The sequence below is a fragment of the Balaenoptera physalus genome, assembly GCF_965194825.1.
Source record: "Balaenoptera physalus genome assembly, chromosome: 8".
Taxonomy (NCBI): domain Eukaryota; kingdom Metazoa; phylum Chordata; class Mammalia; order Artiodactyla; family Balaenopteridae; genus Balaenoptera; species Balaenoptera physalus.
Genome location: NC_138887.1, coordinates 61,742,980 through 61,770,454, shown reverse-complemented (window position 1 = coordinate 61,770,454; position 27,475 = coordinate 61,742,980). Strand labels below are relative to the sequence as shown.

The window sequence follows — 27,475 nt, the reverse complement described above, 5'->3', positions numbered from 1 at the left end:
ATTTTGAGGAAGAGCACATTCATCTCTTTATCTTCAGAATTAAATTGAGTGCTCAAAAAAAAAAAAAAGGTATATGAGCCGCAATTCTACGAAACAAAGATTGTAACTATAAACCAATGAGGTGTGGAAGTTGTTTTAAATAAGTAGAAAGATATCAGCCTTATTCCAACATATCTCGGCATATGCGTTAGAAGAAGCTCATGAAAGTAAGCCTGTATCTTGGGCAGTTAGCATTTCTGACTTAATTCTGTGAAGAAAGGCGTGGCTACTGGGTTAGTGTTGTACCACTATGACCAAGTTTAAAAAGTCAAAATCCAAAACCAAGAAACTTTTTTTGGAAGAAGCAGGGAAACACGAGACTATAGACTCAAATGTGCTTGTGTCTGTGTAAAGAAACACTGGAGGATGCACTAGGGGATGGGAGTGTTGGAATAGAGAGGAGAGTGGGCAGCAGCAATGGGAGTGAGAGGTTTGCTTTTGTTTTTTTTACTGTATACATTTTTATCATTTTGATTTTTGCACCAATGTGAATATACCACCTACTCAAAAATTATGTTTATTAAAATAATGAAATTAAATAGGAGATAATAAAAGCAAAGAGCAAACTATATAAACAAGAGGTTGGGAATAGGATAAATCATATTCCTATCAAAATAAATTGAAGCTTATGTATAATTATAAATAATTTGTTAAATGTTAAGACTTGCTAAAACTAGGTGGTGGGTACCTATTACTTGTTATATTATTATCCTTATCTCACCTTTGTAAGACTGAAATATTTTCCCCTCCAAAAAATAACTTGTTTAAAAGCACTATTATTTCATCAAAATATTCTATCCTTAAGCCAAGGGAGAAACATTTTTATGAAAATATAGGCCATGTAATGGCAATCTGCATTAATTATTTGCTTTTTTACTTTCATAACCTGGTGTGATTTCAGTATTTACAAATACGTAGACATTCTGATAAATACGCATGGACATTCATGAAATACTGCACAGTGTGTTGCCTGGAATGAAAAATTAATAAGGAAAGTGGGTTTCTGCCCTCAAGTTTATATGCCTTAGCCTTGGAAACTTTTTTAAAGCCTTGGAAACTTAGTGCTAGAGTTGTGATGCCTTTCCAATTTTGAAAAAACTTTAACCAATGTCCTCTGTTTTCCAGACTTTCTCCTCTCACACTCTGGGAATTAAATCCAAATCAAGCAAAGACTGAGTAGAGAAAATCATCAGCCCTAGGTAACTGGGGCCGGCAGGATGATCTTGGCCCACTTCTAGTCCTGTAAGAAACCTGTAAGACCAGGGCAGACGGTATGCCAGCCGCCCAGGGCAAGGGATGCTCTAGAATTTGGCTGAGAATCTCAGGGGTAGGATGGAAAGCAAAGGCTATGACCAAGCTGAACACACTCAATTTCTTGGGATCGCTTAAGACTAGGCATGTCTCATCCAAATCCATAGTTCTGGAATCTCTTGTTGGGGGCTATTTAGTAAATGATTTTAGGTCTGGTGAACTTGGGTGTGGGGCCTGGCCAGGCAAGCTTTCCCTGTGCATTTAACTAAGGTTCAATGAAGATAAGCGCAGTACATCAGCAGGGCAACATTTCTTTCTTTCTTTTTTTTTTTAATTAGATTTTTCTTTTTTTGAAAATTGCCTAAATTCATAATTTATAATCTATTTATTTATTTTTAAAAATGTATCTATTTTTGGCCACACTATGCACAGCACGTGGGATCTTAGTTCCCCAACCAAGGATCAAACCCGCGACCCCTGTAGTGGAAGTGCAGAGTCTTAACCACTGGACTGCCAGGGAAGTCCCAGCAGGGCAACATTTCTAGTCCTACCATCTCTGCTTACCGTTTGGAGAGTGTCCCTGTGTCAGAGACAATGAAAGACCCTTTGCATACTTGATCTCCAATCCTGGCAATAACCCAGCAAGACTGTTGCTACTGGCTCCAATTTACAAATGAGAACAACTGAGGCTAAAAGAATTTAAGTATGAAGCAAGTTACTTAAGGCCACAGAGATCATTTATAGGAGAACCATATTTAAATTCAGGTCTGTCTGATTCTGAAAGCCATGGTTTTTTTCTACTCCAGCATTCAACCTCTGACATAATAGCTTTTAGCTTTAGTAGTTTGAACATTATGTAATTACACTAAAGATGACAGATCTACACATACTATTTGTGCTTGAGCATATTTGAAGTCACTTATAAAGACAAATGACAGTCACCTAAAAACAATTGCTTGGGAATGCAAAGCTATTCAAAACATAAAAATTACATTTTCCTGAATGTAACAACAGTATTAAAATATTAAACAAATTATAACCCCAAAGAAATGCATAAATCTTACCACCTTCCTCGAGTTTCATGTCTAATAGTTCATCTATAGGTTCATTAGAGGAGAAGAAAGAAAAGAAAATTGAGTCATTTTCATTTTGTAAGGAGTTTGAGTCAAATTACTAAAATTGAGTTGTTTTTCTTAATCTAGATTACCTGAGCATGCATTATGTATAGAGCTTTTGTCTAAGGCAGATAAAACACTTTTTCCATCTTCAGCTGTAAATATAACACATGCATTTGGTTATCACCAATTCAGAAAGGTGTGTGTGTTCATATACTAACGCTAAGGTAAATACATGGCTTCAGGAAGAAATGGTATCCACAAACTCACTCACGCAGAAGCAGGGGTCCTCAGATGATGTTTTACTCAAGCTGCTGGCTCTCAATGAATGCTGAGTTAACAGCCCTGAATCCATGTTTTGTTTGGTAGAAAACTATATGACACTGATCAACAATTCTCCTTCTACGGACAAATGTGTGACTTAAGTACTGGAAGATCGACTGATGGTGCGCTAAGGAACCTCAGCCACGTGGGCCTGGCTAAAATAAAAGGGCAGATTACGGCTGAAAGAAGCCAACCTGTAAAGGCTACATTCAGCGTGATTCCAACTATATGACATTCTGGAAAAAGCAAAACTATGGAGACAATAAGAAGATCAGTGGTTGCTAGGAGTTTGGGGGAGGGAAAGGTGAATAGGTGAAGCAACGGGGGATTTTTAGGACAGTGAAACTACTCTGCATGTGGTAGATACATGGCATTAAACATTTGTGAAAACCTACAGACTGTACAACATCTAATGGAAACTATGGAATTTGAGTGATAATGATATGTCAGTGTTGGTTCACTGACTGTTTACCCTGGTGGGGGATGTTGCTAGTGGGGGTGGCTATGCATGTGTGGGGGCAGGGCATATATGGGAACTCTTTGTACCTTCTGCCTGATAAAGTTGTGTGTGCGTGTGCGCACGTGTGCGCACGTGTGCGTGTGTGTATGCACAATATAACAGCCTTAAAACTTGGTTTGCTCATATGTACATTAGACTTTCTACAGGTCCCAGAATAAAAGACAGATGGCACTTCATTATAATGGATTCCACTCTGTGTATATATAAAATAAGGAAATCAACACTTACGATCTCAAAATATTATGCAGCTACCACAAGCAAGTGAACATACGGCACAAAGAGAAAATTTGATCCCCCTGTATTGTCGCATGTTATATAAATATATGATTTATATTGATAATTTGAATAGAATCAACTGGAGTTTACATTTTTCCCACAAAACTAAAATTTTTCTATTCAATTACTTCGATTCCCACAGGATTCGTGCTGTCGGCCCTGCATGATCCTGAGGCTGGAGAGTGTGGATCAATACAGTCAGAGACTCTTACATGGCCAACCTGCCTCTCTGGCTTCTTCTACCACTTACTCCCTCCGTCAACCTCTCGGACATTGTTCCTCTGACCTTCTCCTGGTCCTCCCTGGCTCATAGTCTTTGCCCAGGATGTTTCTTTTGCTTTGATAGGTCTTGCAGTAGCCTTGACTTAGCCAGTTCCCTGATGCCCTCAGACAGGTGAAGTCACCCTAACACACAGGCCCATCGCCCTTGCAGCCCTCAGCCAAGGTGGAGTTGCCCAGTTACTTGTGTAATGGTTAGGTTACCACCGGCTTCCCCTTTTGACTGTAAGCCCCATTCTGGAAGGGTCTACCACCATGGGCCCAGAGCCCTGTGCTGTGCCCGCCACAGAGGTGGCTCTCAATTAACATCCGCTGAACAAATGAACAAGAATGAACAAGTACATGAGTAAGTGAAGGCATACAAGCATGAAGGGATGACAGGAAGCCAAGCTGTAGAGGCAAAAAGGTAACAGTTTTTTTTTTTTTTCCCTGTTGAAAGACAGATGGGGGAAAAGCAAAGGAAGCAGTAAATGGGAGAAGAATGAAGTAGGTGATGTAGTTGGAAAAGTAGGAAGGAAGATGGAAGGAAGACAGAGTGTGAAGGGAAAAGATGGAAGAGAGGGGGAGTTCCAGGGTGTAATCTGCCACCTCCTGTCTCCTGGAAAGGCTGCCCCAGCAAAGGGCAGGGGCAGATACGTTCCGAGAGGGCCAGGCTGAACAGGCAGTTGGGGTAATTTTAGTTCTCTTCCTATCACCTATAAAACTTTCCCCTGTGTCTCCAAGAATTTGAGTCCCAAAGAAGGCTCAGCTTTCCATCCTGAGTTCTGTCACACTTCACCCTACCCCGTGCTCCTCATGCGAGAACCACCAGTGAACGAATGGGCTGTAATAGCAGAAGGCGGGAATAGCTGACAAGCCCTTCACAGCACACTGTCTGGTCCACCAGTGCTCTGATCCGTCTTCCGACCACACGAGGGTCAGTACACCAGAGGGATCTGGTGTCACTCAGTACTGAGCAGGCCCAGGAACCACCTGGAAGAGCAGTGTCTGAGCTCTCCCATCTGTTCCCAACCATGACCAATACACACCCCATGACACAGCCAAAATCGAACTCTCCTGATGTCATCATGTAATCTCTTTACAATCATCTCTACAGCCCAAATGGCAGTTACAGCTCGTAATGGTAACAGCAGAAATGTTATCACCTGTTGTAAAAGAAATAGTCTCAATTGTGATGCTGCCCTGACAGGCTGCTGCTGAAATGACTAATGATGCTGTTTTCTAGTTCAAAATATACAACCTCTCTCAATAAGGCTATAGGGTCAACAGCACTGATACTTGAAAATTTAAAACTTAAATGATAGGAAGCAAATTAATATAGAATTTTCTCAATTGGAAAAAAAGGTCTAGAAGAAGTTTACCAAAAAAGAAAATGAGCTGGCTGTTGTGCAGCAGTATTTCAGAAGCAATTCTCAATAAAAATCGAAACTTACTCTTAAAACTAGAGGATTCCTTGTGCTGGTTTTCATCCTCTAATGAAATTAACCTTAAAATTAAAAAACAAAGTTTAGTAATGTGGTTCTGAAAATGTTATACTTATGACAGAGCCAGATTTTCTGTACAATATCTATTACTGTACATACACACACACACACACAATATGAACATACAGTCATTTACATGCTATACATTTTTGGAAGAAGAAATAAACGTGCTGGCTTTCGTCTGTCCCTGTACTAAAACTGGTTAGTAGTATCTTAACATCTGAATTTAGTTTCATGCCAAGGCACATATTCTGTAAATATCTAGGCGGGCAGTTATGTATAACAAAGATAGATACTTACAGTTATCACTTTAAAAACATAGTTAACAAACTGATGGATAAGCAGGTGTTTATTCTGATTCCTGGTGTTACAGGCGAGGATACCTCAGGAGGTTAGCTAAATTATATAAGGCTGAAAGCAGGATCATTCTCAAATCCACAAGACTGTCGCCTACTGAACTCTCATTATTCATGGGTAAGATCATGGCGCAGATACATCACCACCCTGAGATTCAGCTGGTGCCTCTGAATCCCCCCCCTCCTAGCAAAGTGGTTCACCTTACCTGCCATTTCTGAACAAAATTCTTATTAAATTTCATTGTCATTTAAACTCGTTACTAGGTTATACTTTTTGAGCTTTAAAAAAGGAAGTACTAAAAATAATGAAGAAATATGAAATTAATTAAAACTAACCACCCACAACTAATCTTCGGTGGTTCCTCTCTAAGTAAAAGTTAATGCTTTATTTTGATTGCAGTAACATATACGGTGAAAAGAAGGCACCAGAACTCACTCCAGGCTCTGCCTCTTACTATACTAGGGGCCACGGGCAGTCCCTTAACCTCTCTGAGCCCCACTTCCATCATTAACACAACAGGGAAATGCCTACATTAATTACATGGAGGGTCATCATGAGAATGAGTTGAGATAACATGAATAAAGCACCTGGCACTGTGTTTCACACACAGTAGGTGCTCATTAAATGGTAGCTAGCGTCACCATTACTACCAGGAATAGGTTAAATTGCTTCCCCCTAAAACAGTCAATTGTACTAGATTCAGAGCACGTTCTATAGCTGTTCCTACAGTGAAAAACTGTCTTTGTTCTGCACTAAAGAAATGTTCTAGTATTTGCTTTAAAATTAAAGAAGGCTACTCTTGGTGGTAAATACTTCCGTCAGACAAAAAAGATATATTTAAAACCTGATTTAGAAACACAGTAAAAATGTAAACCTGTTTTAGCACAAGATTGTCATCTAAACTTTTTTGTGTGGAAAAGGAAGAGCAAATGGAGGTAAGGTAATCTACTTTGCTTTCCTAGTTTAGCCAGCTCAAGATTAACCCCATTCCCACGGGCTATGACATCTCAACAGAAAAAGACATAGGTTCACATGTAAACCTCCTCCTTGCTGTATGAGATGAGGAATCATGCAGCATATATGTTGAAAAGTTCATCTCAGTGTTTAAAAATGACTGGAGGAGCCTTCTCTGCAAAGAGGCAAGAAATGACGATGGAGAGTCACTTCCTGCGCTCAAAGCTGCTCTCCGCTTCACAGAGGAGAAAACAGAAAGTCTGCGTGTAGAAACAAAATGTCAAGACCCAACACTCGTGTATCATAACACCTGAGTACTACATGTGTTGTGAGGTAAGCTAATAAGTTATTTCCTTCTATGAGAGAAAAGCCGGGGATTTCCTATCTAGGACAGGATCTTGTAACTGATGGTGACAAAAGGAATAGATGAGGTGCAGAAATCCCAGAGAGCAGGAAGCTGGGGCTGAGGCCAGGGAGCACTGGGGACCTTTGCCCTCTCTTGCCCCAGTCAACTCCTCACAAGTTGCCCTTCCTAAGACCCCAGAAAGGGGTCTCTTCTTGGGATAAGTGAGTCCCGGCCTAGCAGGAATATGTGAGGGGAGGAGTTTGGCCTCAATTTTAGTACATCTACTCAGAGAAGTGAGGAAGTAAAGCAATCACCCTGTGTCAGAAACCCCAGCAGACTCGGTCAGCGAGGATGGCGGTGGCCTTACCTGTGGGAAGAAAGGTTTGCCAAGAGAAGGAGCCGTGACTTACTGACTTGGCTCCTCCACTGAGGCCTCTGCACTTTCCTGCTGGGCGATCCTCTTCCTTTCTTCTTTCTCAACCAGCTTTTTCATAGGGTCTTGTAAGCTCTTGATCAGGATAATAGGAAAGAAAACAAAAGAAAATGAAAGATCAATTAAAAACTCAACTGCCACTGGTCCCAGTAATCAAACCCTGAATTAGAGGTTTGGGGAGGTAACCTTGAACCAAACAAGTTGACAGAAATGAAATTTTGGATGTTCTCAGACCTATCCAAGAAATACTAGCTTATAAAGGAGAGTTGTTTTGCCACTAGATTTATGTTTTCCCTTTTGTGATAAGTTATTCAAAAGAAGGCCTTTTGGCTATTGCTAACTTTATGTTCCATCTTTAACATGCAGCTAAGATAAACATTCTGTTCTGCTTGCAGCCCACACAACACACTGACAGAGTAGAAGCTTTCTCTCCCCCAAAGATGAGACAATTTTATTTTTAATTTTGTTTGCTATTTTGCAATCTAAAACAGCTTATTTTTTAAAAACAAGAGGAAACAAACCCTTTTTTTTTCAAACCCAAAATAGTGGCTTAACATATTCTGACAAGTTAACTCCCACGAGTGGACAGAACAGGTGCATCCAAATCTTTGTAGGTTAAAAACGGGTGAGAGTCTTTTTTTGGCACATAATTTCTTTGAGTGACTGTTCTTAAAGTTTATTAAATATTTAAGGAAAGGTTTTTGTTTTTGTTTTTGTTTTTTAAAAAGCAAGTGCCAAGGGACTGTACACCAGTGACAAAGCCTGAAAAAGCAAAACATTCCTGTAACAACTGAATAATGAGTTATACAAAAAGATCTCTATTTCTGGCCTAATTATAATACAAACAAAAAAGAAATATCTCAAGATACTTATCCTGCTTATATTCTCAGAACTATTAAAATCCAAGTCCTCATCCTTTGGGTCTTCACCTCTCTGCTCCCGTCTCCCTCCTTCCCATCCTTCACTTTTCTAGTATGACACACACACAGAGGAGGCAATAACGTTTCATATGCCAGCTCGGACTGATTATTGATGGCTGACCAGAGGGATGGGTGAAGATGGTCTGAAGGCTGAGTCTTGGCGGAGTGGAGCTGTGATTGGTTTTGGTGTCTGCCATGGACACCAGATGGACACTGGTGTCACTCCTCCTGCTAGAATAATTTTCCTATAACACCCAGGACATCACGTTACCCTTTTTCTCAAGAACCCACTGTAGTTTCTTATTTCCTTCCATTTCTAGTCTAAACTTCTCTGACCAATTTAAAAGATCTTCTAAAATGTGACCCTATCCTACTCTTCCAGGTGCTTTCCCACTAACCTCACATGTCCTTCCATTCAATTAGGCTTCTCTCCTCATGGTCTCCTGTGTGCTAGTTGCTCGCTTCCTATCTTTGCTCATTCTGCCGCTTTAACCTAAAAAGCTCTCTCTACTTATCTGTCTAGCCTCAAAGTCCTATCAGTCTCTGCAAAGTTCAGACCAGTTACTACCATTTTCCATAAAGCGTCATTCACTGAGCATGCCAAATTCAAGAACGTCCTTCCATCTCCAAACTGCACTTACAGTTTTATTAGTATTTCATTATACATATCTTGTATTATGTTTTGCCTCTTAAAAATATTTTTTAAATTAGAAAAGTAATAAAACCACATGTAGAATGTTTGGGAAGTAAAAAAGGAAAAATTACTCATAATTCCATTTCCATAGTTATTATTTTTATAATATTTCCTTTCTGCTTTTTTTCATACTCATACAACTTATACAATTGGAATCCTTGTTTGTATAGTAGATATTTTTATAGAGCATAGATGCCCTCTTAACCAATTTAATTTATGTAGATATTTCATAATCAAAACAATTTGAGTGTAGAATATAAAAAAGATTTGATATATCTTAAACATTTAATATTGAATTAAAAAATATAAATGTGTACTCATTTGCCAATATTCTAGGTAGGGCTAAATGTTCTCTTTGAATATATGTCCTCACATCCATAAGGCATTGCCATCGTTTTTAATGATTCCTTATTTCTGGACATTTAGATTAGTACACTCAGTCAGCGAATAGTGTTTGAGCACATACCAAGGCCAGGGGCTGTTTTGGGTGCTGGCGATACATGGTGCACAAGACAGACAAAATTATCAGCTAGTGATGGATCCAGGCAGAGAACTGATATAGGGGGATAGAAAGTGACTGGGTCATAGGTAGCAGGTAGCAGGAATGTCCTCTCTTAGAGGTGATATTTCAACTAAGAGCTAAATGGCAGGAAGGAGCCATCCACATGCAGCTCAGGAGAAACACGGGCCCCAGGTTCAAAGGCCTAGCGGTGGGAACAGCTTGGCTTGTTTCGGCTGTAGAGTAGTGGGTAACAGGACAAGTCTCATGAGACTGGGATAAAGAGGTCAACAGGGGTCACACAGGGAGAATGTTCCTTTACCCACATTCCTCAATATTTAACATTTTGCCCCCATTAGTTTCCTTACACTCTTTTGCTCTTTCTGTCTCTCTACTGCATGACAACTAAACGGACTCTGTGATCCTTGGCTGGAGGGGGAAATGCTATGAAGGACAGCATTGGAACAAATGAAGCAATTGGAATATGGACCATAGTCTTGGTGTTCTTTATATATGTGTGTGTGTGTGTGTGTGTGTGTGTGTGTGCGCACATTTTGGAAACGTGCAACCACAAGGAGGAGTTCAACAGATGTCAAGGACTTACTCTTTTCAATTGAGCTGCCAATCACGGCACTGTATTCACCCACACACTCATACACACATGCGTGCACACACACACACACACACACACACACACACACACACACCCCACTTCCAGCAGTTTTAGTCTCTAAAGAGTGGTCCAACCCTGGTCAAAGTGAAGCCAGGAGAATTTCCAGAAAAGGCTCCGATGGCTTCAAGTCTTGCTTTTAGATTCTGTGACGCTTTGCTCAGGCCTCCTGGTTTGCTCAGTTATCTTCTCTCTGCTTTTCCTTTGTATCAATCAGCACTGGCAGGGCCAGGACAGCTGCTCTCAGCCAGCCATGTCTAGCTGCCACAGCACTCGCCTAAGCCCCTGAGATGCCCTTGACAGCTCCATGGTTCTCATCCCTTCTGTCTCTAGCCTGACCTCCCCTCAGAACCACACTCCAGCAGCTCTCAGACAACCCCTTTGTAATGTAAACCACTCATTCCTTCTTTTCAACCCCTGCCCCTGTTGGGCCATTAGCAGGCACTCAATTGTTGGCCCCCTGTCACCACCATCACAGTTAAGTCACTATTGTGCTTCACCAACAGAATGGCTGCAGTTCCAATTGCTACTTTATTATTAATAATTCCTGTGACAATCACTCCTTCCTTCCTACTATTACCATTGTCCTTAAAACAATTTTGTTGTTGCCACTCAAGAGAGGTGCTGTGTATGCACCTGTTGGTTGATAAATTAGTGTACATAAGGTTAAACTGCAAAAATTAGAGCTCTTTAGCTAGGAAATTCAAAGGCTAGGGGAATAATATGAAAAGGCTTATAAAATCATAAGCAAAATTAATACTGAGCACAGTATGGGCTTATTTATTAAATATTAGAATTTTGAACTAAGGGGACTCGTGTGTGTGTGTGTGTGTGGGTGTGTGTGTATCTTTACTGAGATATAATTCATATACCACAGAATTCACTCATTTAAAGTGTACAATTCAATGGTTTTCAATATAGTCATAGTTGTGTGATCATTAGCACAATCAATTTTAGAACATTTTCAGAAGGCGTCTGTTGAAGCAAGAGAGAGTTTTAGATCAAACTAAGCTATATGTTCCTCTACAGAGCAAGGGAAAAAAACCTGCAACACCACATATGGAACTTGTTTCTTACAAAAGATGGTACACATTGAAGATATAAAGAGGCTTAGAGGAACTCTGAAACATTATGGAGGACAAATCATGTCTGCTTTCCTCCTTCAAAATTAGTTCCTGGGTGTGACTGTCAGATACAGGATATTCTACATGGTGAATCACGATGTTTTCCAAGGTTTGATTATAAAGGCCCAACTGGGGGCAGGGGGGCGGAGGTGAATTCTTCAGATTAAAGTCCAAAACTCAGCTGAAAACGCTTAACCCTGTAGCATCCTTAAAAGTCAGAGGTGACAGCATCTTCTGTGTGACGTGAACATCTGCTCAGGCAAAATGAATCTAAGAGGCCTGGCTGACTGGGCAGACAAGGCAGCCGTCAGATGGAAGTAGTTTGAATCACTGGCTGATGGAAGCCATGTTCAAATCCATGTCCAGAAATAAAACGTCAAAGCATTCTGTTTCTAAACCCCAAACCCTCTAGGTCCTTCGTTAAAATTGCTTGTGAAAATCACTATGAATTAGAAGCAATACAACATCATATAAGACTGAAAGGTTCTCTGTGAAGGAGGGAATGTTTTTAGACCAAGTAACCTTTCTCTGTTAAGGCTGCACTGACATGCTAATAGTTTCCATCAATGCTTAAATGGTTTCAGGAAGCACACACACAATATGTAAGATCAGTGTGGCAGAGGAAACTTACAGACCGAGCTTGCAAAAGTGTCTTAGAAAGGAAACAGCTTAATATAATAAAGGGAGTTACTACTTCCTGTATTAGGAAAATAAAAGCAACAGCAACATTCATCTGAATGAAAGCAAAACTACTCAGCAAAACAAATTTCACAGGCAAAAGGACAGCAATCAGCCCTCATCTAACGACCTAAATTTAATGTTTAACTTTGACAACTGGGTAACATTTCCTCTAATCTTTATTACTTTTAATTTTCTTAGGCTACTTCCCATTAATTACACGATATGTATATAAAGGTGCCAAATAATTGTTTATAAAAGGAAATAAAAGTGCTCAAAATAGCACGGCATGGTTAAAAGATGCTGAACTTAGTTGGGTTTGTGTACATTTGTGATTGTATAATTAGTAGCACGTGAGGAATAAAAAGCAGAGGCCATGATGATGTGTATGAGCCACATAATTTATGGACATTTAGCTCACATGTCTTCCCCACCCATGCAGCTATAAATTTATAAAGGCACTGTACAAGGAACACAAATTAATCTAGGACCAGAAGGTACTCTTGAATTCTACTGTAGAACAAAAAAGTTAAACAGTAAAACTAGAGAAAAATAAACACAATCTATTCTTTAAAATAAGATGGGGACTTCCCTGGTGGCACAGTGGTTAAGAATTCGACTCCCAATGCAGGGGATGCGGCTTCTATCCCTGGTCAGGGAACTAGATCCTACATGCATGCCACAACGAAGAATTCGCATGCCACAACTAAGACCTGGCACAACCAAAAAAAAAAAGAAAAAGATGGAAAATTAGTACTGGGAAGGCATCATAGTGTACTAGAAAGAGATGGACTTCACGTAGTGTTGTGCCATGGAAAAGGGTCTTCACCCCTGGGGAGCCTCTGTTTACCCATCAGAACAAAGGAGACAAGTAAACCATTCTTGGGACATTGTGAGGATTAACTGAGATAATGCCTTTGCAGAGTACCAAGCTCACAGTAAGCACTCAAAACGTGCTTTCTTATCAACTACTTTTAAAGATCTAAAAGGAATTAGATGTCTTAAGGGCTCATTTTGTGTTAGGTACCGCATTCCATGTTTCATACATCTCTCAAAACCCAGATAAACGCTGTCTTTCTGATTTCCTGACATAGACATGGAGATCAGGGGAGGTGAAGTAATTTGCTTAAGGCCATTCAACCATTAACAAGTAGAAGCAATATTTAAATCCAGGCCTTTACAATTCTACAACTAGTTAACAAACTGTATTGAATAGCCAGGCCAAGAATATTTACTGAATTCCCCTTTCATATGAAGTGCCAAGGAGATGGAGAGGACTTCATTTCAAATTCTAAAGGAAGGGTCATGGTATCCGAGGACTGACATATAAAAGATGCTTTTCGCCTTCAAGCAAATACTTTAAAGTGCTATTTTTAATTGAAAATTTATAGATTTACTTTTTAAAGGTGGCGATTCTGCTTTCTCTACCCTCCTGCCTCACGGCCAGAACGCCACCTGAAAGAAGTGCCACAAGGCAGAGTGAAAGAAGCATAAGCATCCCTGTTTCCAGATCTACCATGTACTGGGCATGTGGCCTTGGGCAAATTACTAGACCTTTCTGAGCTTCAGTTTCCTCATTTGAAACATGGAAACAAGAACAAGTATGCCCACTTCCCCAAGGCTATTTTGAGGATTAACTAAAATATATGCACTTTCTATACGTCAATGCTGAACCTGACGTATTATTCATTATAAGACCCAACCTTGGTACATTAGAGTTACATGTACCATGACAAGTTCTTCTAGACATTATTGCACTTCAACCTTAGCAGAGCGCCTGGCATAAAGTAACTACACATACAATGATAATATTTTTTTCCTTTTCCCTCAAGGAAGAGGTAGAAAATAAGAAGAGGTGGTGAGGGGAGAAGCATCTTAACTGTTGTGAACAGGGCCTGGGCTACCAGCTGCCCTGAAGAACCAATGTCAGTCATCAAGGATGAATGGATGACCAGCCAAGCTTGGGTTTGTCCCCATCCAACCTGAAATACCTCAGATTTCAGTGGTAGCCATGGTCAGTCTCTCTACCCCTCCTCTCCCAGTGACCTGCATGCATCCCAATTTGCTGTTGGCAATGATCTGGCCTGGAGCAGCTTGGGGAAAAACATCATTCTGCTAAATGCTGTGTAAAGTAAAGACACTGAGAAAAAAACTTGAAAGTCTAAAAGGATATTCTGGATGTTCACCATGAGTAATTGCCATGTTGGGACTGGCAACTAAAACTGCATTGCAGGGATATTTACCCAATTTTCATAAAAACTATTATGGCTTTATTTTCAAAGCAAGTAACTACAGAGCCATGTGGCTTGTCGGTAAATGTTCAAGTGATTAACTGAGAAATGGGGTGGGTGGAAGAAGGCTGTGAGGCATACGAATTTGAGAAAAACAAAATTTAGAAAAAGATGTTTTTTGAACTGTGAGAGCTAAAAGCATTTGAGTCTGTAGAATGATGTTCCATATAACAGTGCTAAGTCCTACACCCCAGGAGAGAGAGGAGGGAACATTGGCATATCCATTTCAATGGTTATTTTTGAACATGCCCAGTTAGGTTTTCAAATTCAGGTTTCCTTAGAGTTAAAATCTTGGCACAGACCAAGAGCCAGTTGCAAACCCAAAGCGCATTTTTTAGAATTAGCCCTGTTACAGGGGTGGGACACCCTCCTGCTTTTCTGGGGTGCAGGCCGGCCCTGCCCTCTCCTATCCCTGGTGGGAATGACCTGAGCCCAGACCAGGGTCTGCAGGGCAGAAGGGCTGCCAGAGCGTCTGGGGGAGTAGGGAGGGAGGAGGTTGGGTTTCCCAGGGCAAGGTTAGTGAGACCTCCTATTCCACTGCCATACAGCTTTGCCTGTGCAAAACTAATAACCTAGGGTGAAAATGGTGCATAAGAAAGTAACTGAAGCTGGGCTCCAGAACCTGACAACTGCAACAAACCCTTCTGTATCGATACTGCCAATGGCTGTCTTCTGGACCCACTACGGAATGTTTAATAAGTCCATCCCTACCACCCCACCACGGAGCTCCTGGTGCCACCACCGAGGCTGCCACCCTCACAACCACCACCACCACACGGCTGGGCAGTGACAGAGCTAGACTTAGAGCCAGATCTGGCTGGCTCCAGGGCTTTTGCTCCCACATGCTTTGCTTTATCCCATAACCAGAGTCAAAAACCGGCTTTCCTCCCCAAAACACTGCAGTGGGGCACATCACAGGACTACACTCTGCTACTGACCATTGCCATTCAATATAGGTCCTCATCTCTTCACAAATACCAGGGCAGAAGGACATGCCTTCCCGTCAACCAGCCCCCAGGGAGCATGTCCACGTCTTCAAAGGGCCCAATGCTCACTTCTCTATAAAGACATCCAACTCAGCGCACGTGCCAGCACGCCAGATAGGGGAGAAAAGGCCACTGATACAAACAGAATTTTAGATTTTTCCAATGAAAAGCCACTTGACTCCTGAGGGCTATTTTTTTTTTTTTTTTTTCTTAAAAAATTTTTTTTTCCTGATGCCTGTTCTGGATATGTGGGGAAATGTGTAAGTAAGTGACATCCTGAAAGGATGAAGCAAACATGACCACACCTGAAGGCTGGTAATTTAAGACAGGTACTGCTTTCCTATAGACAGCATTTCTTTTAGTTTTTTTCCAAAAAAAAAAAATGTTTTAAACTCTTAGTCTAAATTACGTTCTCTAAAAAAGCTTTCAAGATAGGGCTAGTCACATTCCATTCCTATCCCCATGACTTGATCATTTCTACCATGTAAAAGACATTCCCGGATGATGTGGAATCAGTATAAAATTAACACACTAATGATAATTCATGCAAAATATATATGTTTAGTAGCATTGTAATGAACCAATAAATATTTATTTGTTGAAAATATGAGATTAGGGAATTGCTTCTTTTATGGGAAACCAGTCAAAAGATAGTCTTTCACCTTTCAACTTGAGCTGTTACAATTATTAGATTAACAATTTTTTGTTAACTTTAAATTTCAAGGCTAAATTTTCCATAAAGTTAAAATGCTACAAAAATGTATTTATCATGAAATTAGAATGATGAAGGAATATGTCAATAAACATAGAATCAATATAATCAGGCCTGAGTAAAAATGTAATAGCTGTTGTCACATAAAATAGTACCACAAAATATTCCTAAAATGTCAAAATAGTCACTTGGAAAAATTTCAAGTTGTGTGAGGTGAAGACTCAATTCACTTTTATAATAAAAGTATTACACAAGAAAGAATTACACATATTTTCTAGAGAAAGTCTCATTAGAAATAAAACGAACTTCTGGGACACGAGTTACACCTCTGTAATTCTGCAGCAAAAGACTCTTCCCTCCAAACAGGATGCACTGAGTGTTTAACACATTAATTATCATCCTTCATCAAGCATAAAACTAACAGTCAGGAAATACAGCTGCAATAGCACAATTATCAACACACTCAGACTACGCCCCGCAGCAAAGAAAGCAAATGGGTTGCTTTTCATTAACAGAGCTTGGCACACCTCCCCAAAGACAATGTTTTCTTTCCAGCCGGCATCCCAAAAGGCATTTAAGGGGCTATTTGCTTAGGTAAATCCAAAGAACAAGTAAATCATGAAAATATTTAATTAAATTTCAAAATATTCATTATTGATATACAGGGCCATTCATATATATACATATGTGTGTACACATATGTATACCTACATGTATTGAAAGATGATTTGATCAAGCCAAAATCTTTTATATAAAAGACTTGTATTTTTAAAACATTATTAGTGCAAGAGGGTTGGTAAGTAAGTTTATAGTCCATGCTTGACTGTGATACATAAGGTATTCATGGTTTTCATTCTCATAGTTTGTGGCACACAATATGATATGCAACGTGCCTCCATCTGTGCAGTAATGGGCTGGGTAATAACTGTTCTATGACACGGGTTTGAGTCCATATAAAGATAGTAATTAGCTACTAGCTTCAGATTTTAATATAACATGTCATCATTGAAAGCCTAGATGAATAGCATTCTAAAGAGATAATAAAAGCATAGTTTATTTGGTTGACTTCTGGACACTTAACATTCTTAACATTATTATAATCTTATTACACCTTAACAGATGTATTACTCCTACCGAATTTATATTACAATTGAACTATAAACTGTTAGTTAAACCATAATTTAAGGAAGGCTTGGGGGATGTAAAAGGCAATGGGTAATCATCTGCCCAAAATATTTGGAATTACATCTGAAGCACTGCCATCAAACTTTCACTAAATTCTCTGCCCAGAAATCCTCTAGCATAATCAGCTTGGTCCTCTCTGCAGGAAAAATATCACAGCAAAATTTAAGGAGTCATATTTTCCTCAGCACAGAAGGCCAGGGATACACATAGGATTCCTCTATGCTTGTGGCACAACTTCAATTTCATGATTTTATACTGTACTTTATATGCAATTAACTCAAATCTGAACCTCTTTAAAACTGTATCTGAGATAGGTGTTATCTCATCTTCCATCTGGCCAACTTGTGTTATGTACAGTTGTCTTTCAAATGACTGATAACCTTTGTATTTATTATAATATAAACTCTGACACACATTTATGCCCTAAAACCTAAAACTTGCTGCCTTACCAAAGATTAATCCATGGGATTCTGCTCAGGCCTGTGTAAGAAATGTGAGTAGTGTGAGTTATAATAATTTTAATCAATCTGCCTTGGTCGGGATAGCTGCTTCCTAAGGCACCAAAAGCAGCAGTAAATCACGGAGAAGGCACGCAGTCCTTACCAACAGCTGTAACATAGCCAGTGTGATAAGGAAGGCTGCGGGTTCGCTGTGTGCAGAACATCTGGCTGCACCAAGGATGATGCACAATAAATAAAAGGTCCGTCCCCTCAAGTACTTATAGTTCAACTGTGTTTACTATGCCGCATGTCAGCAAGCACCAATGAAAGAGTAAGTGACCAGCTGACGAGGCGATCAGGAAAAACAAACTCGATAGCCAGGGGATCTGTCTGGGGTCAGGTCAGGTACATCACAAGGTGAGTGGACTGTCTTGCGTTCCTCTTGGGACCTCCAATTAAAGGGCCATGGTCTTAAAGTGTTTCTGTCTTAGTACTTTTGTAGATGCAGTGACATTATAAACATCTCAAAATCAAAGAGTTGTTTTAGGGCAAAAGAAAAAAGAAAAATCTTCTTAATGTTTTGTCAAGCAAAGTGATGAGACCTACTTACAAACTGCCTGAAAAATTACAAGGAAGGTAATTTCAAGGTGAAGTTTAACTAGTTCTTTCCTGGTCTTTTCCTTTCAAAGATATGACCTGGCAACAAAGCACCCAGTGTTCTGTCACCATTCTGAAAATCCTTTTAGAACCCAAATCACTTCTGTATCTCGATATGTATTCACCCTCAGCAACCATTACAGAGCAAAATGATTCCACCTTCAGCTGTAATACTGAGAACCTGACATTTTGCATGTATTCCTTTTGGGTTGAGAAATCATTGAGTTTAATGTTGCTTCTTCAATTAGAAAATATGACTGTAGTGTGAGGAAAAAATCATATTCTATATGGGATGGTACTCACAGAATAAAATGATATTTGTTAGAAGTAAGGGAAGAAAGGAAAATGCCTTCTTAAGTGAGTAAATTTTAATTTAATAAGTAAAAAGTAATAAAGTATACTAGACTTGCACAACTTTCTCTTTAGCAACGTCAAACAAGTATTTTAAAGGAGCAGGGCCAATCATTAGGCTCAAGTTCACCACAATTCATCTCCCAGTAACAAGTACCAAGGTTCAACCTGTGTTTTTGGATGGCTGTGGCTTATTGTTGTATTGAATACTGATGTGGTAAAAAAGACTCTACTAGGGGGCATAATTCTCTCTTTGACATTTAGAGTCTGTTATAATAATGATGCTTGCTTCAACAGACATTGCTGGTGATAGAAACAAATCTTTACTTTTTATAAGATTTTCTAATGGCCTCTCTAGCTTTCATACCTTTAACGTAGTGAATTCATATGGCTGATAACCTTTGAAGCTCTCATGGATGGCTGCCATAGTGTGAGAAGTTTTCTCCCAAAAATGGAGCAGAGTGGTCTGTAAAGAAAGACAGTAAAGCTATTAGCATTTTAAATGCCCAGATCTAATCAGGGGTCCTAGAGAAGTGTGCCCATCTGTGCCTTTCAAGGTTTGTTTGGTTTTTTAAAAATATTTATTTGGTTGCGCTGGGTCTTAGTTGCGGCATGCGAACTCTTAGTTGCGGCATGTGAACTCTTAGTTGCGGCATGTGAACTCTTAGTTGCGGCATGTGAACTCTTAGTTGCAGCATGTGGGATCTAGTTCCCTGACCAGGGATCGAACCTGGGCCCCCTGCATTGGGAGCGCAGAGCCTTAACCACTGGACCACCAGGGAAGTCTCCCTCAAGGTTTTCTAAAACACGATTTTGACTTATCTCTGCAGCCTTGTTTCCTACTGTGCCCCTACTTACACCCTGTATTTCTGCCAAACTTAATGGCTCCCTGTCCCCCTACAGCTCATGCTGCTCTGCCACCTGGGACATTCTCCTCTCCATTCTCTTTGTACTTGTCCCATCTGATCCATCCTCCAAAACCCAGGGCTAGTCATTAACAATGGACTTTTGTGATTCCCTCAGCTGATTCCATTTCACCCTCTTCAAGCCTCCATTGGATTTTGTAGATCTCATTTCACTTAGCACACCCTGTTCTGCCCTTGAGGTAGAGAAAATACAGTCAGACGTTACTGTCTCTGACTTCCTTTCTAAATTTTAAGTTCCTTGAGGACAGGAAATCTGGTTTTATCCACTGTATATTCTTTACAACATCCAGAGTTTGCCTCCCACCCTCAGTTGGTGCTCAATAGTACTGTTGATGGATGCGAGTGACATTCTGAAGGAACTGAGAGGCAACGAGGAGACAAAAGCAAGTTCATTAAATTATGGCAACCTGATGAGGAAGTGACCATGCCGTGAGAATTACAGCAACAATGCTAAGGGAGTTCAGAGGAGGCTTACTGAAGGAGGGGACACTCTGTCTGGTACCTCAGAGTGGAATTTGGAAAGGCACAAGTGGAGAGGGAGAGCACGCAGGCAGGGGGAACCACCTAAATAGATGCAGGGAAGTGGGGAACTACAGTGTATATACAGGGAATAGCTGACATTCGGTTTGATTATCTGTAGGATGCTAAAAAAGAGAGATGTGGGAAGTAAATTATGAGAAAGGCAATCTGAACTTCATTATGCCCAAACCATATTTTGGGTTCAAACACCATTTTTCTGTTATCTAAACCTTGCAACATTCTTGGTCCGCTGCAACAAACATCACTTTGTTACCTGGTATGTTGCTAGCATATGAGACAAGAGATTGCATCTGCTCGCTCCCAGAAGATCCACTTTTTGACACACATCCATCTTCAATTTGTCAAAGCTTTTTTTGGCAAGGCGAACTTGTGTTTGCACCTATGAAAGTAAAAGAGAATCTCTGAACCACTCAAACTACTTGGTTAAAATTTGTCAGTAAGAAAACACCAATAGCGGGATTAACTCTTTCATGTAAGAAAACACCTCTGAAAATTCCAGGCAAGTGAGAAGATGCCACAATATCCATTCTTTACTTCCAAAGGACCTAAATGACAGTACTGTATATCATGATTTTACAGCAGACTTACCATCCTAGTATTTTTCTCAGTCGAGTGGTAGAATTCCTCTCCTCTCAAGGCATTCACAAACTGACCATAGTGGGGAGAAGTCTGGAAACACGCAGGGTGGTAAGGGGATAATATTTGCCTTACTGCTTTCCTACGGTTCTTTTAAGCTGACTTCCCCATATACTCTTCACTCTCCTTCCCCTAATGTTAACATCTTACATAACATGGTACATCTGTTAAAAACATGAAATTAACACTGATACAATCCTATTAACTAAACAACAGATGTTATTCAGATTTCACCAGCTTTTCCACTAATGTCCTTTTTTTCTGTTCCGAGATCCAATCTAGGAAATTGTGACACAGCCTAAAAAACTATCCCCGTTGACAAACTTTCAACTTTTTATTATTGCATATGTACACCAGCAATCCTCCATCCATCCCTAAGCCGTGCAGTAATTCAGGGTTTGAGGGAAGGTCAGGAAGATTCAGAAATGTTATTCTACATATTATTTGATAATAATACAGAAAGTTTTAAAATTTAATACAGCTACATTAAAAATAGTGGAATCAAAATTTCCCCTTCCTCTAACCTGAAGCATCACTATATCCTATTTTAACCAGGGAAAGGTAGTCACATATTAATTTATCTCAGATAATTCATGCAGTTGTAGTTACCAGGTAGGTAACTGGGAGTTGGGAATAATGCTGACTCATTAATGGTAGCTCTTTCATCACAGGATACCTCCGGTGGGTATCTCCGGGGACTCGAGGACAATGTCTACCTTGATCACCATTATATGATAGGCACCTGGCGACGTGGTACAAAGCAGGTGCTGAATATATATTTGGTGACTGAATCAAGAAAATTTCCTGACCATTTCTAAAGGTAAAGTACCTGAGTACCATTTTAAAGTAGAACCTTTAAAGTAGTCTTAAAAGTGATAGTTTTATTGTTTAATAAAAATAAACACGAAGATTATTGGATTTAAAATATATTAATTTTACCACTAATAATTTATATCCACAGCTTTTAAAATCATAGGGTATTATACAGTAATAGTAGCAATTGACACAATTGTTATCATCTGTAACAATTTAACAATCAAAACAATTCAGCAATAGATATAATTCAAAATTAATATTATACAATCGACACAAGTGAACAATTAATACAATTCACTCATCACACGCCAGCTGTATTCTCTGTTAGCCTCTGTTATTGCCCTCTGATGGCTGAGGGTCAGAGGCTTCAGCAGGGGAAGTAACTGACAGGCAGGGCTGGCATTCTAGATTAGCCTGCCTGACTCCAAAGCCATGCTCTTCTGCTGCCCCAAACGACTTCCACTAACCATTGCAAAATCAAGAAGCTCACAATTATGATTCTACCCAGAAGCACAAGTTTTCCTGTAGGCTTCTGTGGAATTGGAAAATAATCAGGCAGTACATTTAATACCATATCGACAGAATTAATACCCTATATGAATAGGGTCTTGTTTCTGTAGCTGTGTAAAGCATTTCCTAAGAATTCCTCTGTATTCCTAAGCCTACAGAGCTTGGAAAACCAGCAAATGAAGCCATCCAGCTCCTCTCAAAGCACACCATGAGCTTAAATAAATCCCAGAACTCGATCATTCCTCACTGTGGAGTGGAGAGACTCTAGGGAAAGCTACTGGGGCGTAAGGACTATAAAAAGAGTTAGGATGTGTTGAGTATCAGTGATTTTCTGCCTGCCTTTGAGAGGAATAGGCATGATACAAAAGAGAAAACCCAAGTTCCTGAAGGGAGAAGTGGAAGAGTGTGGAGGGCAAGAAGTTTAAGCAGCTGAGAGTTTCACTGCAGGTCCCCACTGGTTCACCAGTTGCTCGAGCCAGGAAGAACTCCTCAACTGGGATCCTAAGAGGCCTCTGTCTTTACCCTTTCCTCCTGAAGGGGAAGGAGATAAATACACGTGTGAGCTTTCATGTATGCATTCATTCAACACATGCTTAGTGAGCGTGAGTGCCTATTATGTGTCAGGACCAGTGCTCGGTGCTGGGAGGTCTGTACAGGAATGAGACATAGCAGGCGGTCAATAAATACTTAAGAATGAATGCACAGAGGCACAAGGACCCCCCTAGTCTTTTAGAGAAGACAGATAAGTTAGCAACTATATTATTATACAATGGGAAAAGTAAAACAACAGAACTAAGAGTGAAGACAGAGGTAGCACAGACAAGGGAATGATTAATGCTGGGGGTGGCATGGGCAGGGGTGTTGATCAATGGCATTAAAACCCCAACTGCAGGCTTTCTAGTATCCACACCCTTAGCCCTGTAACTTTGTAGTTTCCTCCCACTCTGACACTGGGCTTGGTATGTGACTTGCTTTGGTCAATGGGCCAATGTGATGAAACTGGAAGCTTGGGGAAAAAAATGCTAGCATGATTACACTTTCTCCCTCCCTTCTCTGAGACGGCCGTGAGAACATGCCCAGGTCAACCTGAGAATGTGCCTGGGCTGGCCAGTTGGAGAGGTGCTGAGGCTTGTTCATGCAAGAGACATGAGGAGGAGAGTCCAGTGGTCCCAGCAGATCAGCCTTTGGCAAGCTGATGCCCAGACATGTGAAGGAGGCCAGCCATGGTCAGCAGAGCCTCTCCCTTCCCCACAGCTCACAGGTGAGCCCAGCAGAGACCAGAATTGCTGTGCGAACCCACAGACCTGTGAGCAATAAGAAATGCTTATTGTTTTAAGCCATTGAGTGTTACAGTTGCTTATTTCATAGCATGATTGGGGCCATATACATAACTGATATAAACGGTAAGTAGGGGGCAATGAAGGCTTCTGAGATGGCGGGATATCTGAGGTGAGTCTTAAGGCATGAATAGGAGTACATAGTAAATACAAGGTAGCCATGAAGCTGGCCTGCTTATGCGGAGGTTCTAGATTTTTCTAATTAAATACAAATTACTTTTCTGTGGGGATGTGAATTTTGCTTTTTCCTTTACATTAACATAATCAGTTACACTCAGATATTCTTTTATCCTAGAAGAAAACTTAATTCTTTTATAGATATTCTTTTATCCTAGAAGAAAACTTAATTCCCTTGCTTATAACACAAAGCTCATGAATTAACATACATTGAAATGTGCCTTAATTTAATTTTGTTTGAATTTTGTAAAGTAATTTTAGAAACCTAGAAGACGACTTCAGCACTTGACCCAGTGAGTTCTGAAAGGCCATATGCTTTGTGTGTCAACAATGATTATTAAAATACTTAATGCACTGCTGAGTTGCCAAATGTTGAGCCCTTTCCCTGCCAAACAAGGAGGATGTTACACTGTTGGGCACTTTGAATACGGCAAAGTTCATTTAATATTTTGTGCTCCATGTCTGTTCTCTAAAACACATTTCCAGTCTGCAGCCCGAGGACAAAACACCAAGGACACAGGCGAGCACAGGCCACCATCAAGAGTCCAATTTCATATGCTTCCAGATGCACTTAAGTAAAAAATGTTTTGATTATTATTCCTTTCAATCCCAAATAAATTATATTCAATTACAGAAACATCTTGAGGAGCTCCTGTAGTTTTCAAGGTTCTTTAAAAAAATCTTCAAATAAATGTATCTTTTTTTATTTCTTAATTTTACTCCTGTTGCCCCAGCTTTGTTCTCTTATTCTCCAAGCTCTAGGAAATGATCACTTATATTTGACCCTCTTTAGCATGGGTCCTGCCTTCCCAAGGCTGCAGAGATTCAATTCACCAGAGAAAGGAGTAATGTCTTGTGTGCCAAAACTACAGGGCACTTCTCTATACTTACTCATCCTAACCTGAAATTCTACCTCTTAGCCCCAACTTGAACTACATATGATGAAGCCAAAGCTATTCGTACTCAGTACAATCTGGCTTCTCCATTCAGTGGGAAAAGTCTTCATATTACTACAAAACCAAATAATTTGAGAGTAGCTTTGCATTTTTTTCCTAGTGTTTTCTTTCCTTTAAAAGTAAAATAAAGCCACACCCCCCATCTTACTCTTACTTTTACACTGTCTTCTAGAAGATGGATTTGCCTCTCTCCCTCTATCCATTCACTTAGTAAATATATACTGAGTATCTTCCACGTGCCGATAACAGTGAGCAAAATGGAGGCCTCATGATGACAGTCCAGTGGGCATTTTCATAGCAGTGAGGAAATAACTACAAACTGAGTGAGGTGATCAGAAGGAAAGCCACACAGTTCCATAAGAATGATTTACCAAGAAATCTGAACAAGAGGATGTTCTGGGAAGTGGTGCTCAAGCTCTCTTCTGAAGGACTGAGCATGGTTAATTGTGCAAGGAGAGAGAGCTCCAGCAGAGGGAGGAGGATGTGCAAAGGCCCTGGGGTAGAGGGCAATAAGACAGGCCCCAGAAAACTAGTGCAGCTGGATTGCTGAGAGCAAACAGAAAGGTGGTATGAGATGAGGCAAGAGAGGTGGGCTGGGGCGTATCTCAGGGCCTTGGGGGTGTGCTCAGGGTTTTAGTTTTTAATCCTAGAAGCAGTGGAAAAACATTGGAGTCTTTGAAGCAAGGAAGAGATAGAAGCCTATTTTCAGTTTGAAAAGATCACTCATTGCAGTGTGTGGATGGATTGGAGGGAGATGAGAATAGATGAGGATAGATCTAGAGTCAAGGGGAGAGATGATGGTAGCTTTAAACTTGGGTAGTGATGCTAGATATGGAAAAGAATGTTCTGATTGGAGAGATATTTAGGAGGTAAAACAGACTGGACCTGGTGAGGGGTTAGATGTTGGGGGTACAGAGGATGACTCCTATGTATCTGACCACCCCAAGCCCAGTATCACTGTCTAATTTTCCTTTTCCACCAGGTGATTCTACTCATGTCAGTTCTTGTAGACACCTCAGACCACGTCAGGATTCTTGGCTTGCTTTCTCAACCAGTTCTCAATACTCCTCCCTCATTAACTTGATCTATTCACCCCTATCTATGCATCCTGCATTCGGAGAAAAATTTTAAGATCAGAGAATATACGAATTACTTCTTTTGATTTTTAGGAAGGTGCCACAAGACAAAGTCTAGCCTATCTGAAGTCACTTGGAAAACAGAAGGTCAGATATTTGGCTTCATTAAAAGAAGACTGTTTTTCTGAGGCCAACATACTAAGACCTCCAGAGGGTCAGATGATCAAACATCTTGCTGAGTCATTTTACTGGACCTGATTTATCCTATACTTATCCACTGATGGCAGGAGCAATTGTGGCATTGTATTACGCACAGAAGTGTGTATAAGTGACTGGGTGTGCAACATGCATGTGTGTGGGCAGCCATGTGTAGACTTTAGGAGCTATCTATTTTTGGTCTTCCCTTAACAAAACCCTCACCCTGCTTTCAAAAATGTTCCTTTTCTTTATTCTAATAATGTGGCTTAAATGGGGGTTGTTGGTATGCTCTTTTATAGACCACCCCTCCACTCCTACTGACTGGCCCAGGGATGAGGACCTTAACCCAAGCTGAGTCAGTCACAAGGCATCATGGATGCGTGATTCAGGGAAAGGCACTTGGTTCAAGCTGGACGAATCAGAGCCCTTCCTCAGGATTTTTTAACTTGGAACTAGAGAAAATAAGTCTCAATCCTTTTCTAGGGACTTCCTGCACTAAGGGCAGGAAGTCGTGGCATTTGAATTTCCTGTGGTATGAATAAAATTAGTCTGAGAGAATAAAGGTGATATATAGAGAAAAGCATAGAAGAGACAGAGTCTTAGTGGCATTCAAATTCCTGGATCCCGCTGCCCTTCCTATGGTCACATGAGATTTCTCCCTTTGCCTCAATTAATTCAAGTTTCTGCTACGCGGAACCAAGCACTAATACAGGCTGTTCACTTTTGCCTTCTTGGAAATTCATATGAAAGGTTCTATGATAATGATCCTTTTTTAACTTTGATTATTCCAGGTTTCTAAAATTTATTTAAACAGAGAACCCTTCCCATATTTCATATACCACCTATTACATGCAATACATTTTTTAGGGGGGAAATTCCTGTTTTACAGAAGAAGAAATCACGACTTAGATACTTAACTGATATATAAAAATTAGAATCAAACTCAGGTGTGTTTGGTTCTCTGATTGATGCTCTTTACATTAATCCATGGGACACAGGGTAATTGATCTACCATTGACCATGTAACTCACAGTGTTCCAAGTCTATGACATGCACAATAGGTGCAGGTACCATTTCAGGAATCGACTATGCTGGACTTATCAATTTAGATGTAGGCATAGGGAGACTCCCAAGCCACATAGCCTGAATAGTACTTCTATCAGAAATCTAAGGCTCTTTAGCTCAGACTCCTCAACAAAGTGGAAAGAAACCAGTGCATCAAATTCCCTTAGGTGCACGGTGGTCAGTGGATTCCCTGATTTCTAGAGGAAAAATATGCAGAGAGGGTATCTGTTTCATTCTGTGCCTAGAAGCTGATGCCAGCACTGTTACCACCACTAGCATCACCACCACCACCATCATCATCATTATTTCTTTTTTAAGGTTTAATTAAGTTTTTAATAGGGTAAACATTAATCTTTTAAAAAACATTTTTATTGGAGTATAATTGCTTTACAATGGTGTGTTCGTTTCTGCTTTATAACAAAGTGAATCAGCTATACATATACATATATCCCCATATCCCCTCCCTCTTGCGTCTCCCTCCCTCCCACCCTCCCTATCCCACCCCTCTAGGTGGTCACAAAGCACCAAGCTGATCTCCCTGTGCTATGCGGTTGCTTTCCACTAGCTATCTATTTTACATTTGGTAGTATACATTAGTCCATGCCATTCTCTCACTTTGCCCCAGCTTACGCTTCATTACTTTTAATCAGCTT

General features: G+C 40.3%; 1 protein-coding gene across 19 annotated transcripts in view; it reads right to left on the bottom strand.

Moving 5' to 3' along the window:
* ICA1 (islet cell autoantigen 1) overlaps nt 1-27,475 on the bottom strand; it is a 141,852-nt gene that overhangs the window by 20,593 nt on the left and 93,784 nt on the right. For 17 of the 19 annotated variants that reach the window (XM_082471907.1, XM_082471896.1, XM_082471891.1 and 14 more), the window contains 6 exons: nt 20,305-20,430; nt 18,953-19,051; nt 7,356-7,453; nt 5,238-5,290; nt 2,498-2,560; nt 2,355-2,387 (listed from right to left, as the gene is read on the bottom strand). In XM_082471907.1, the coding sequence (XP_082328033.1) occupies nt 2,355-2,387; nt 2,498-2,560; nt 5,238-5,290; nt 7,356-7,453; nt 18,953-19,051; nt 20,305-20,430 (472 nt within the window). The remainder of the gene's footprint in view (nt 1-2,354; nt 2,388-2,497; nt 2,561-5,237; nt 5,291-7,355; nt 7,454-18,952; nt 19,052-20,304; nt 20,431-27,475) is intronic. The other 2 variants (XM_082471902.1, XM_082471898.1) reach the window with 1 other exon arrangement.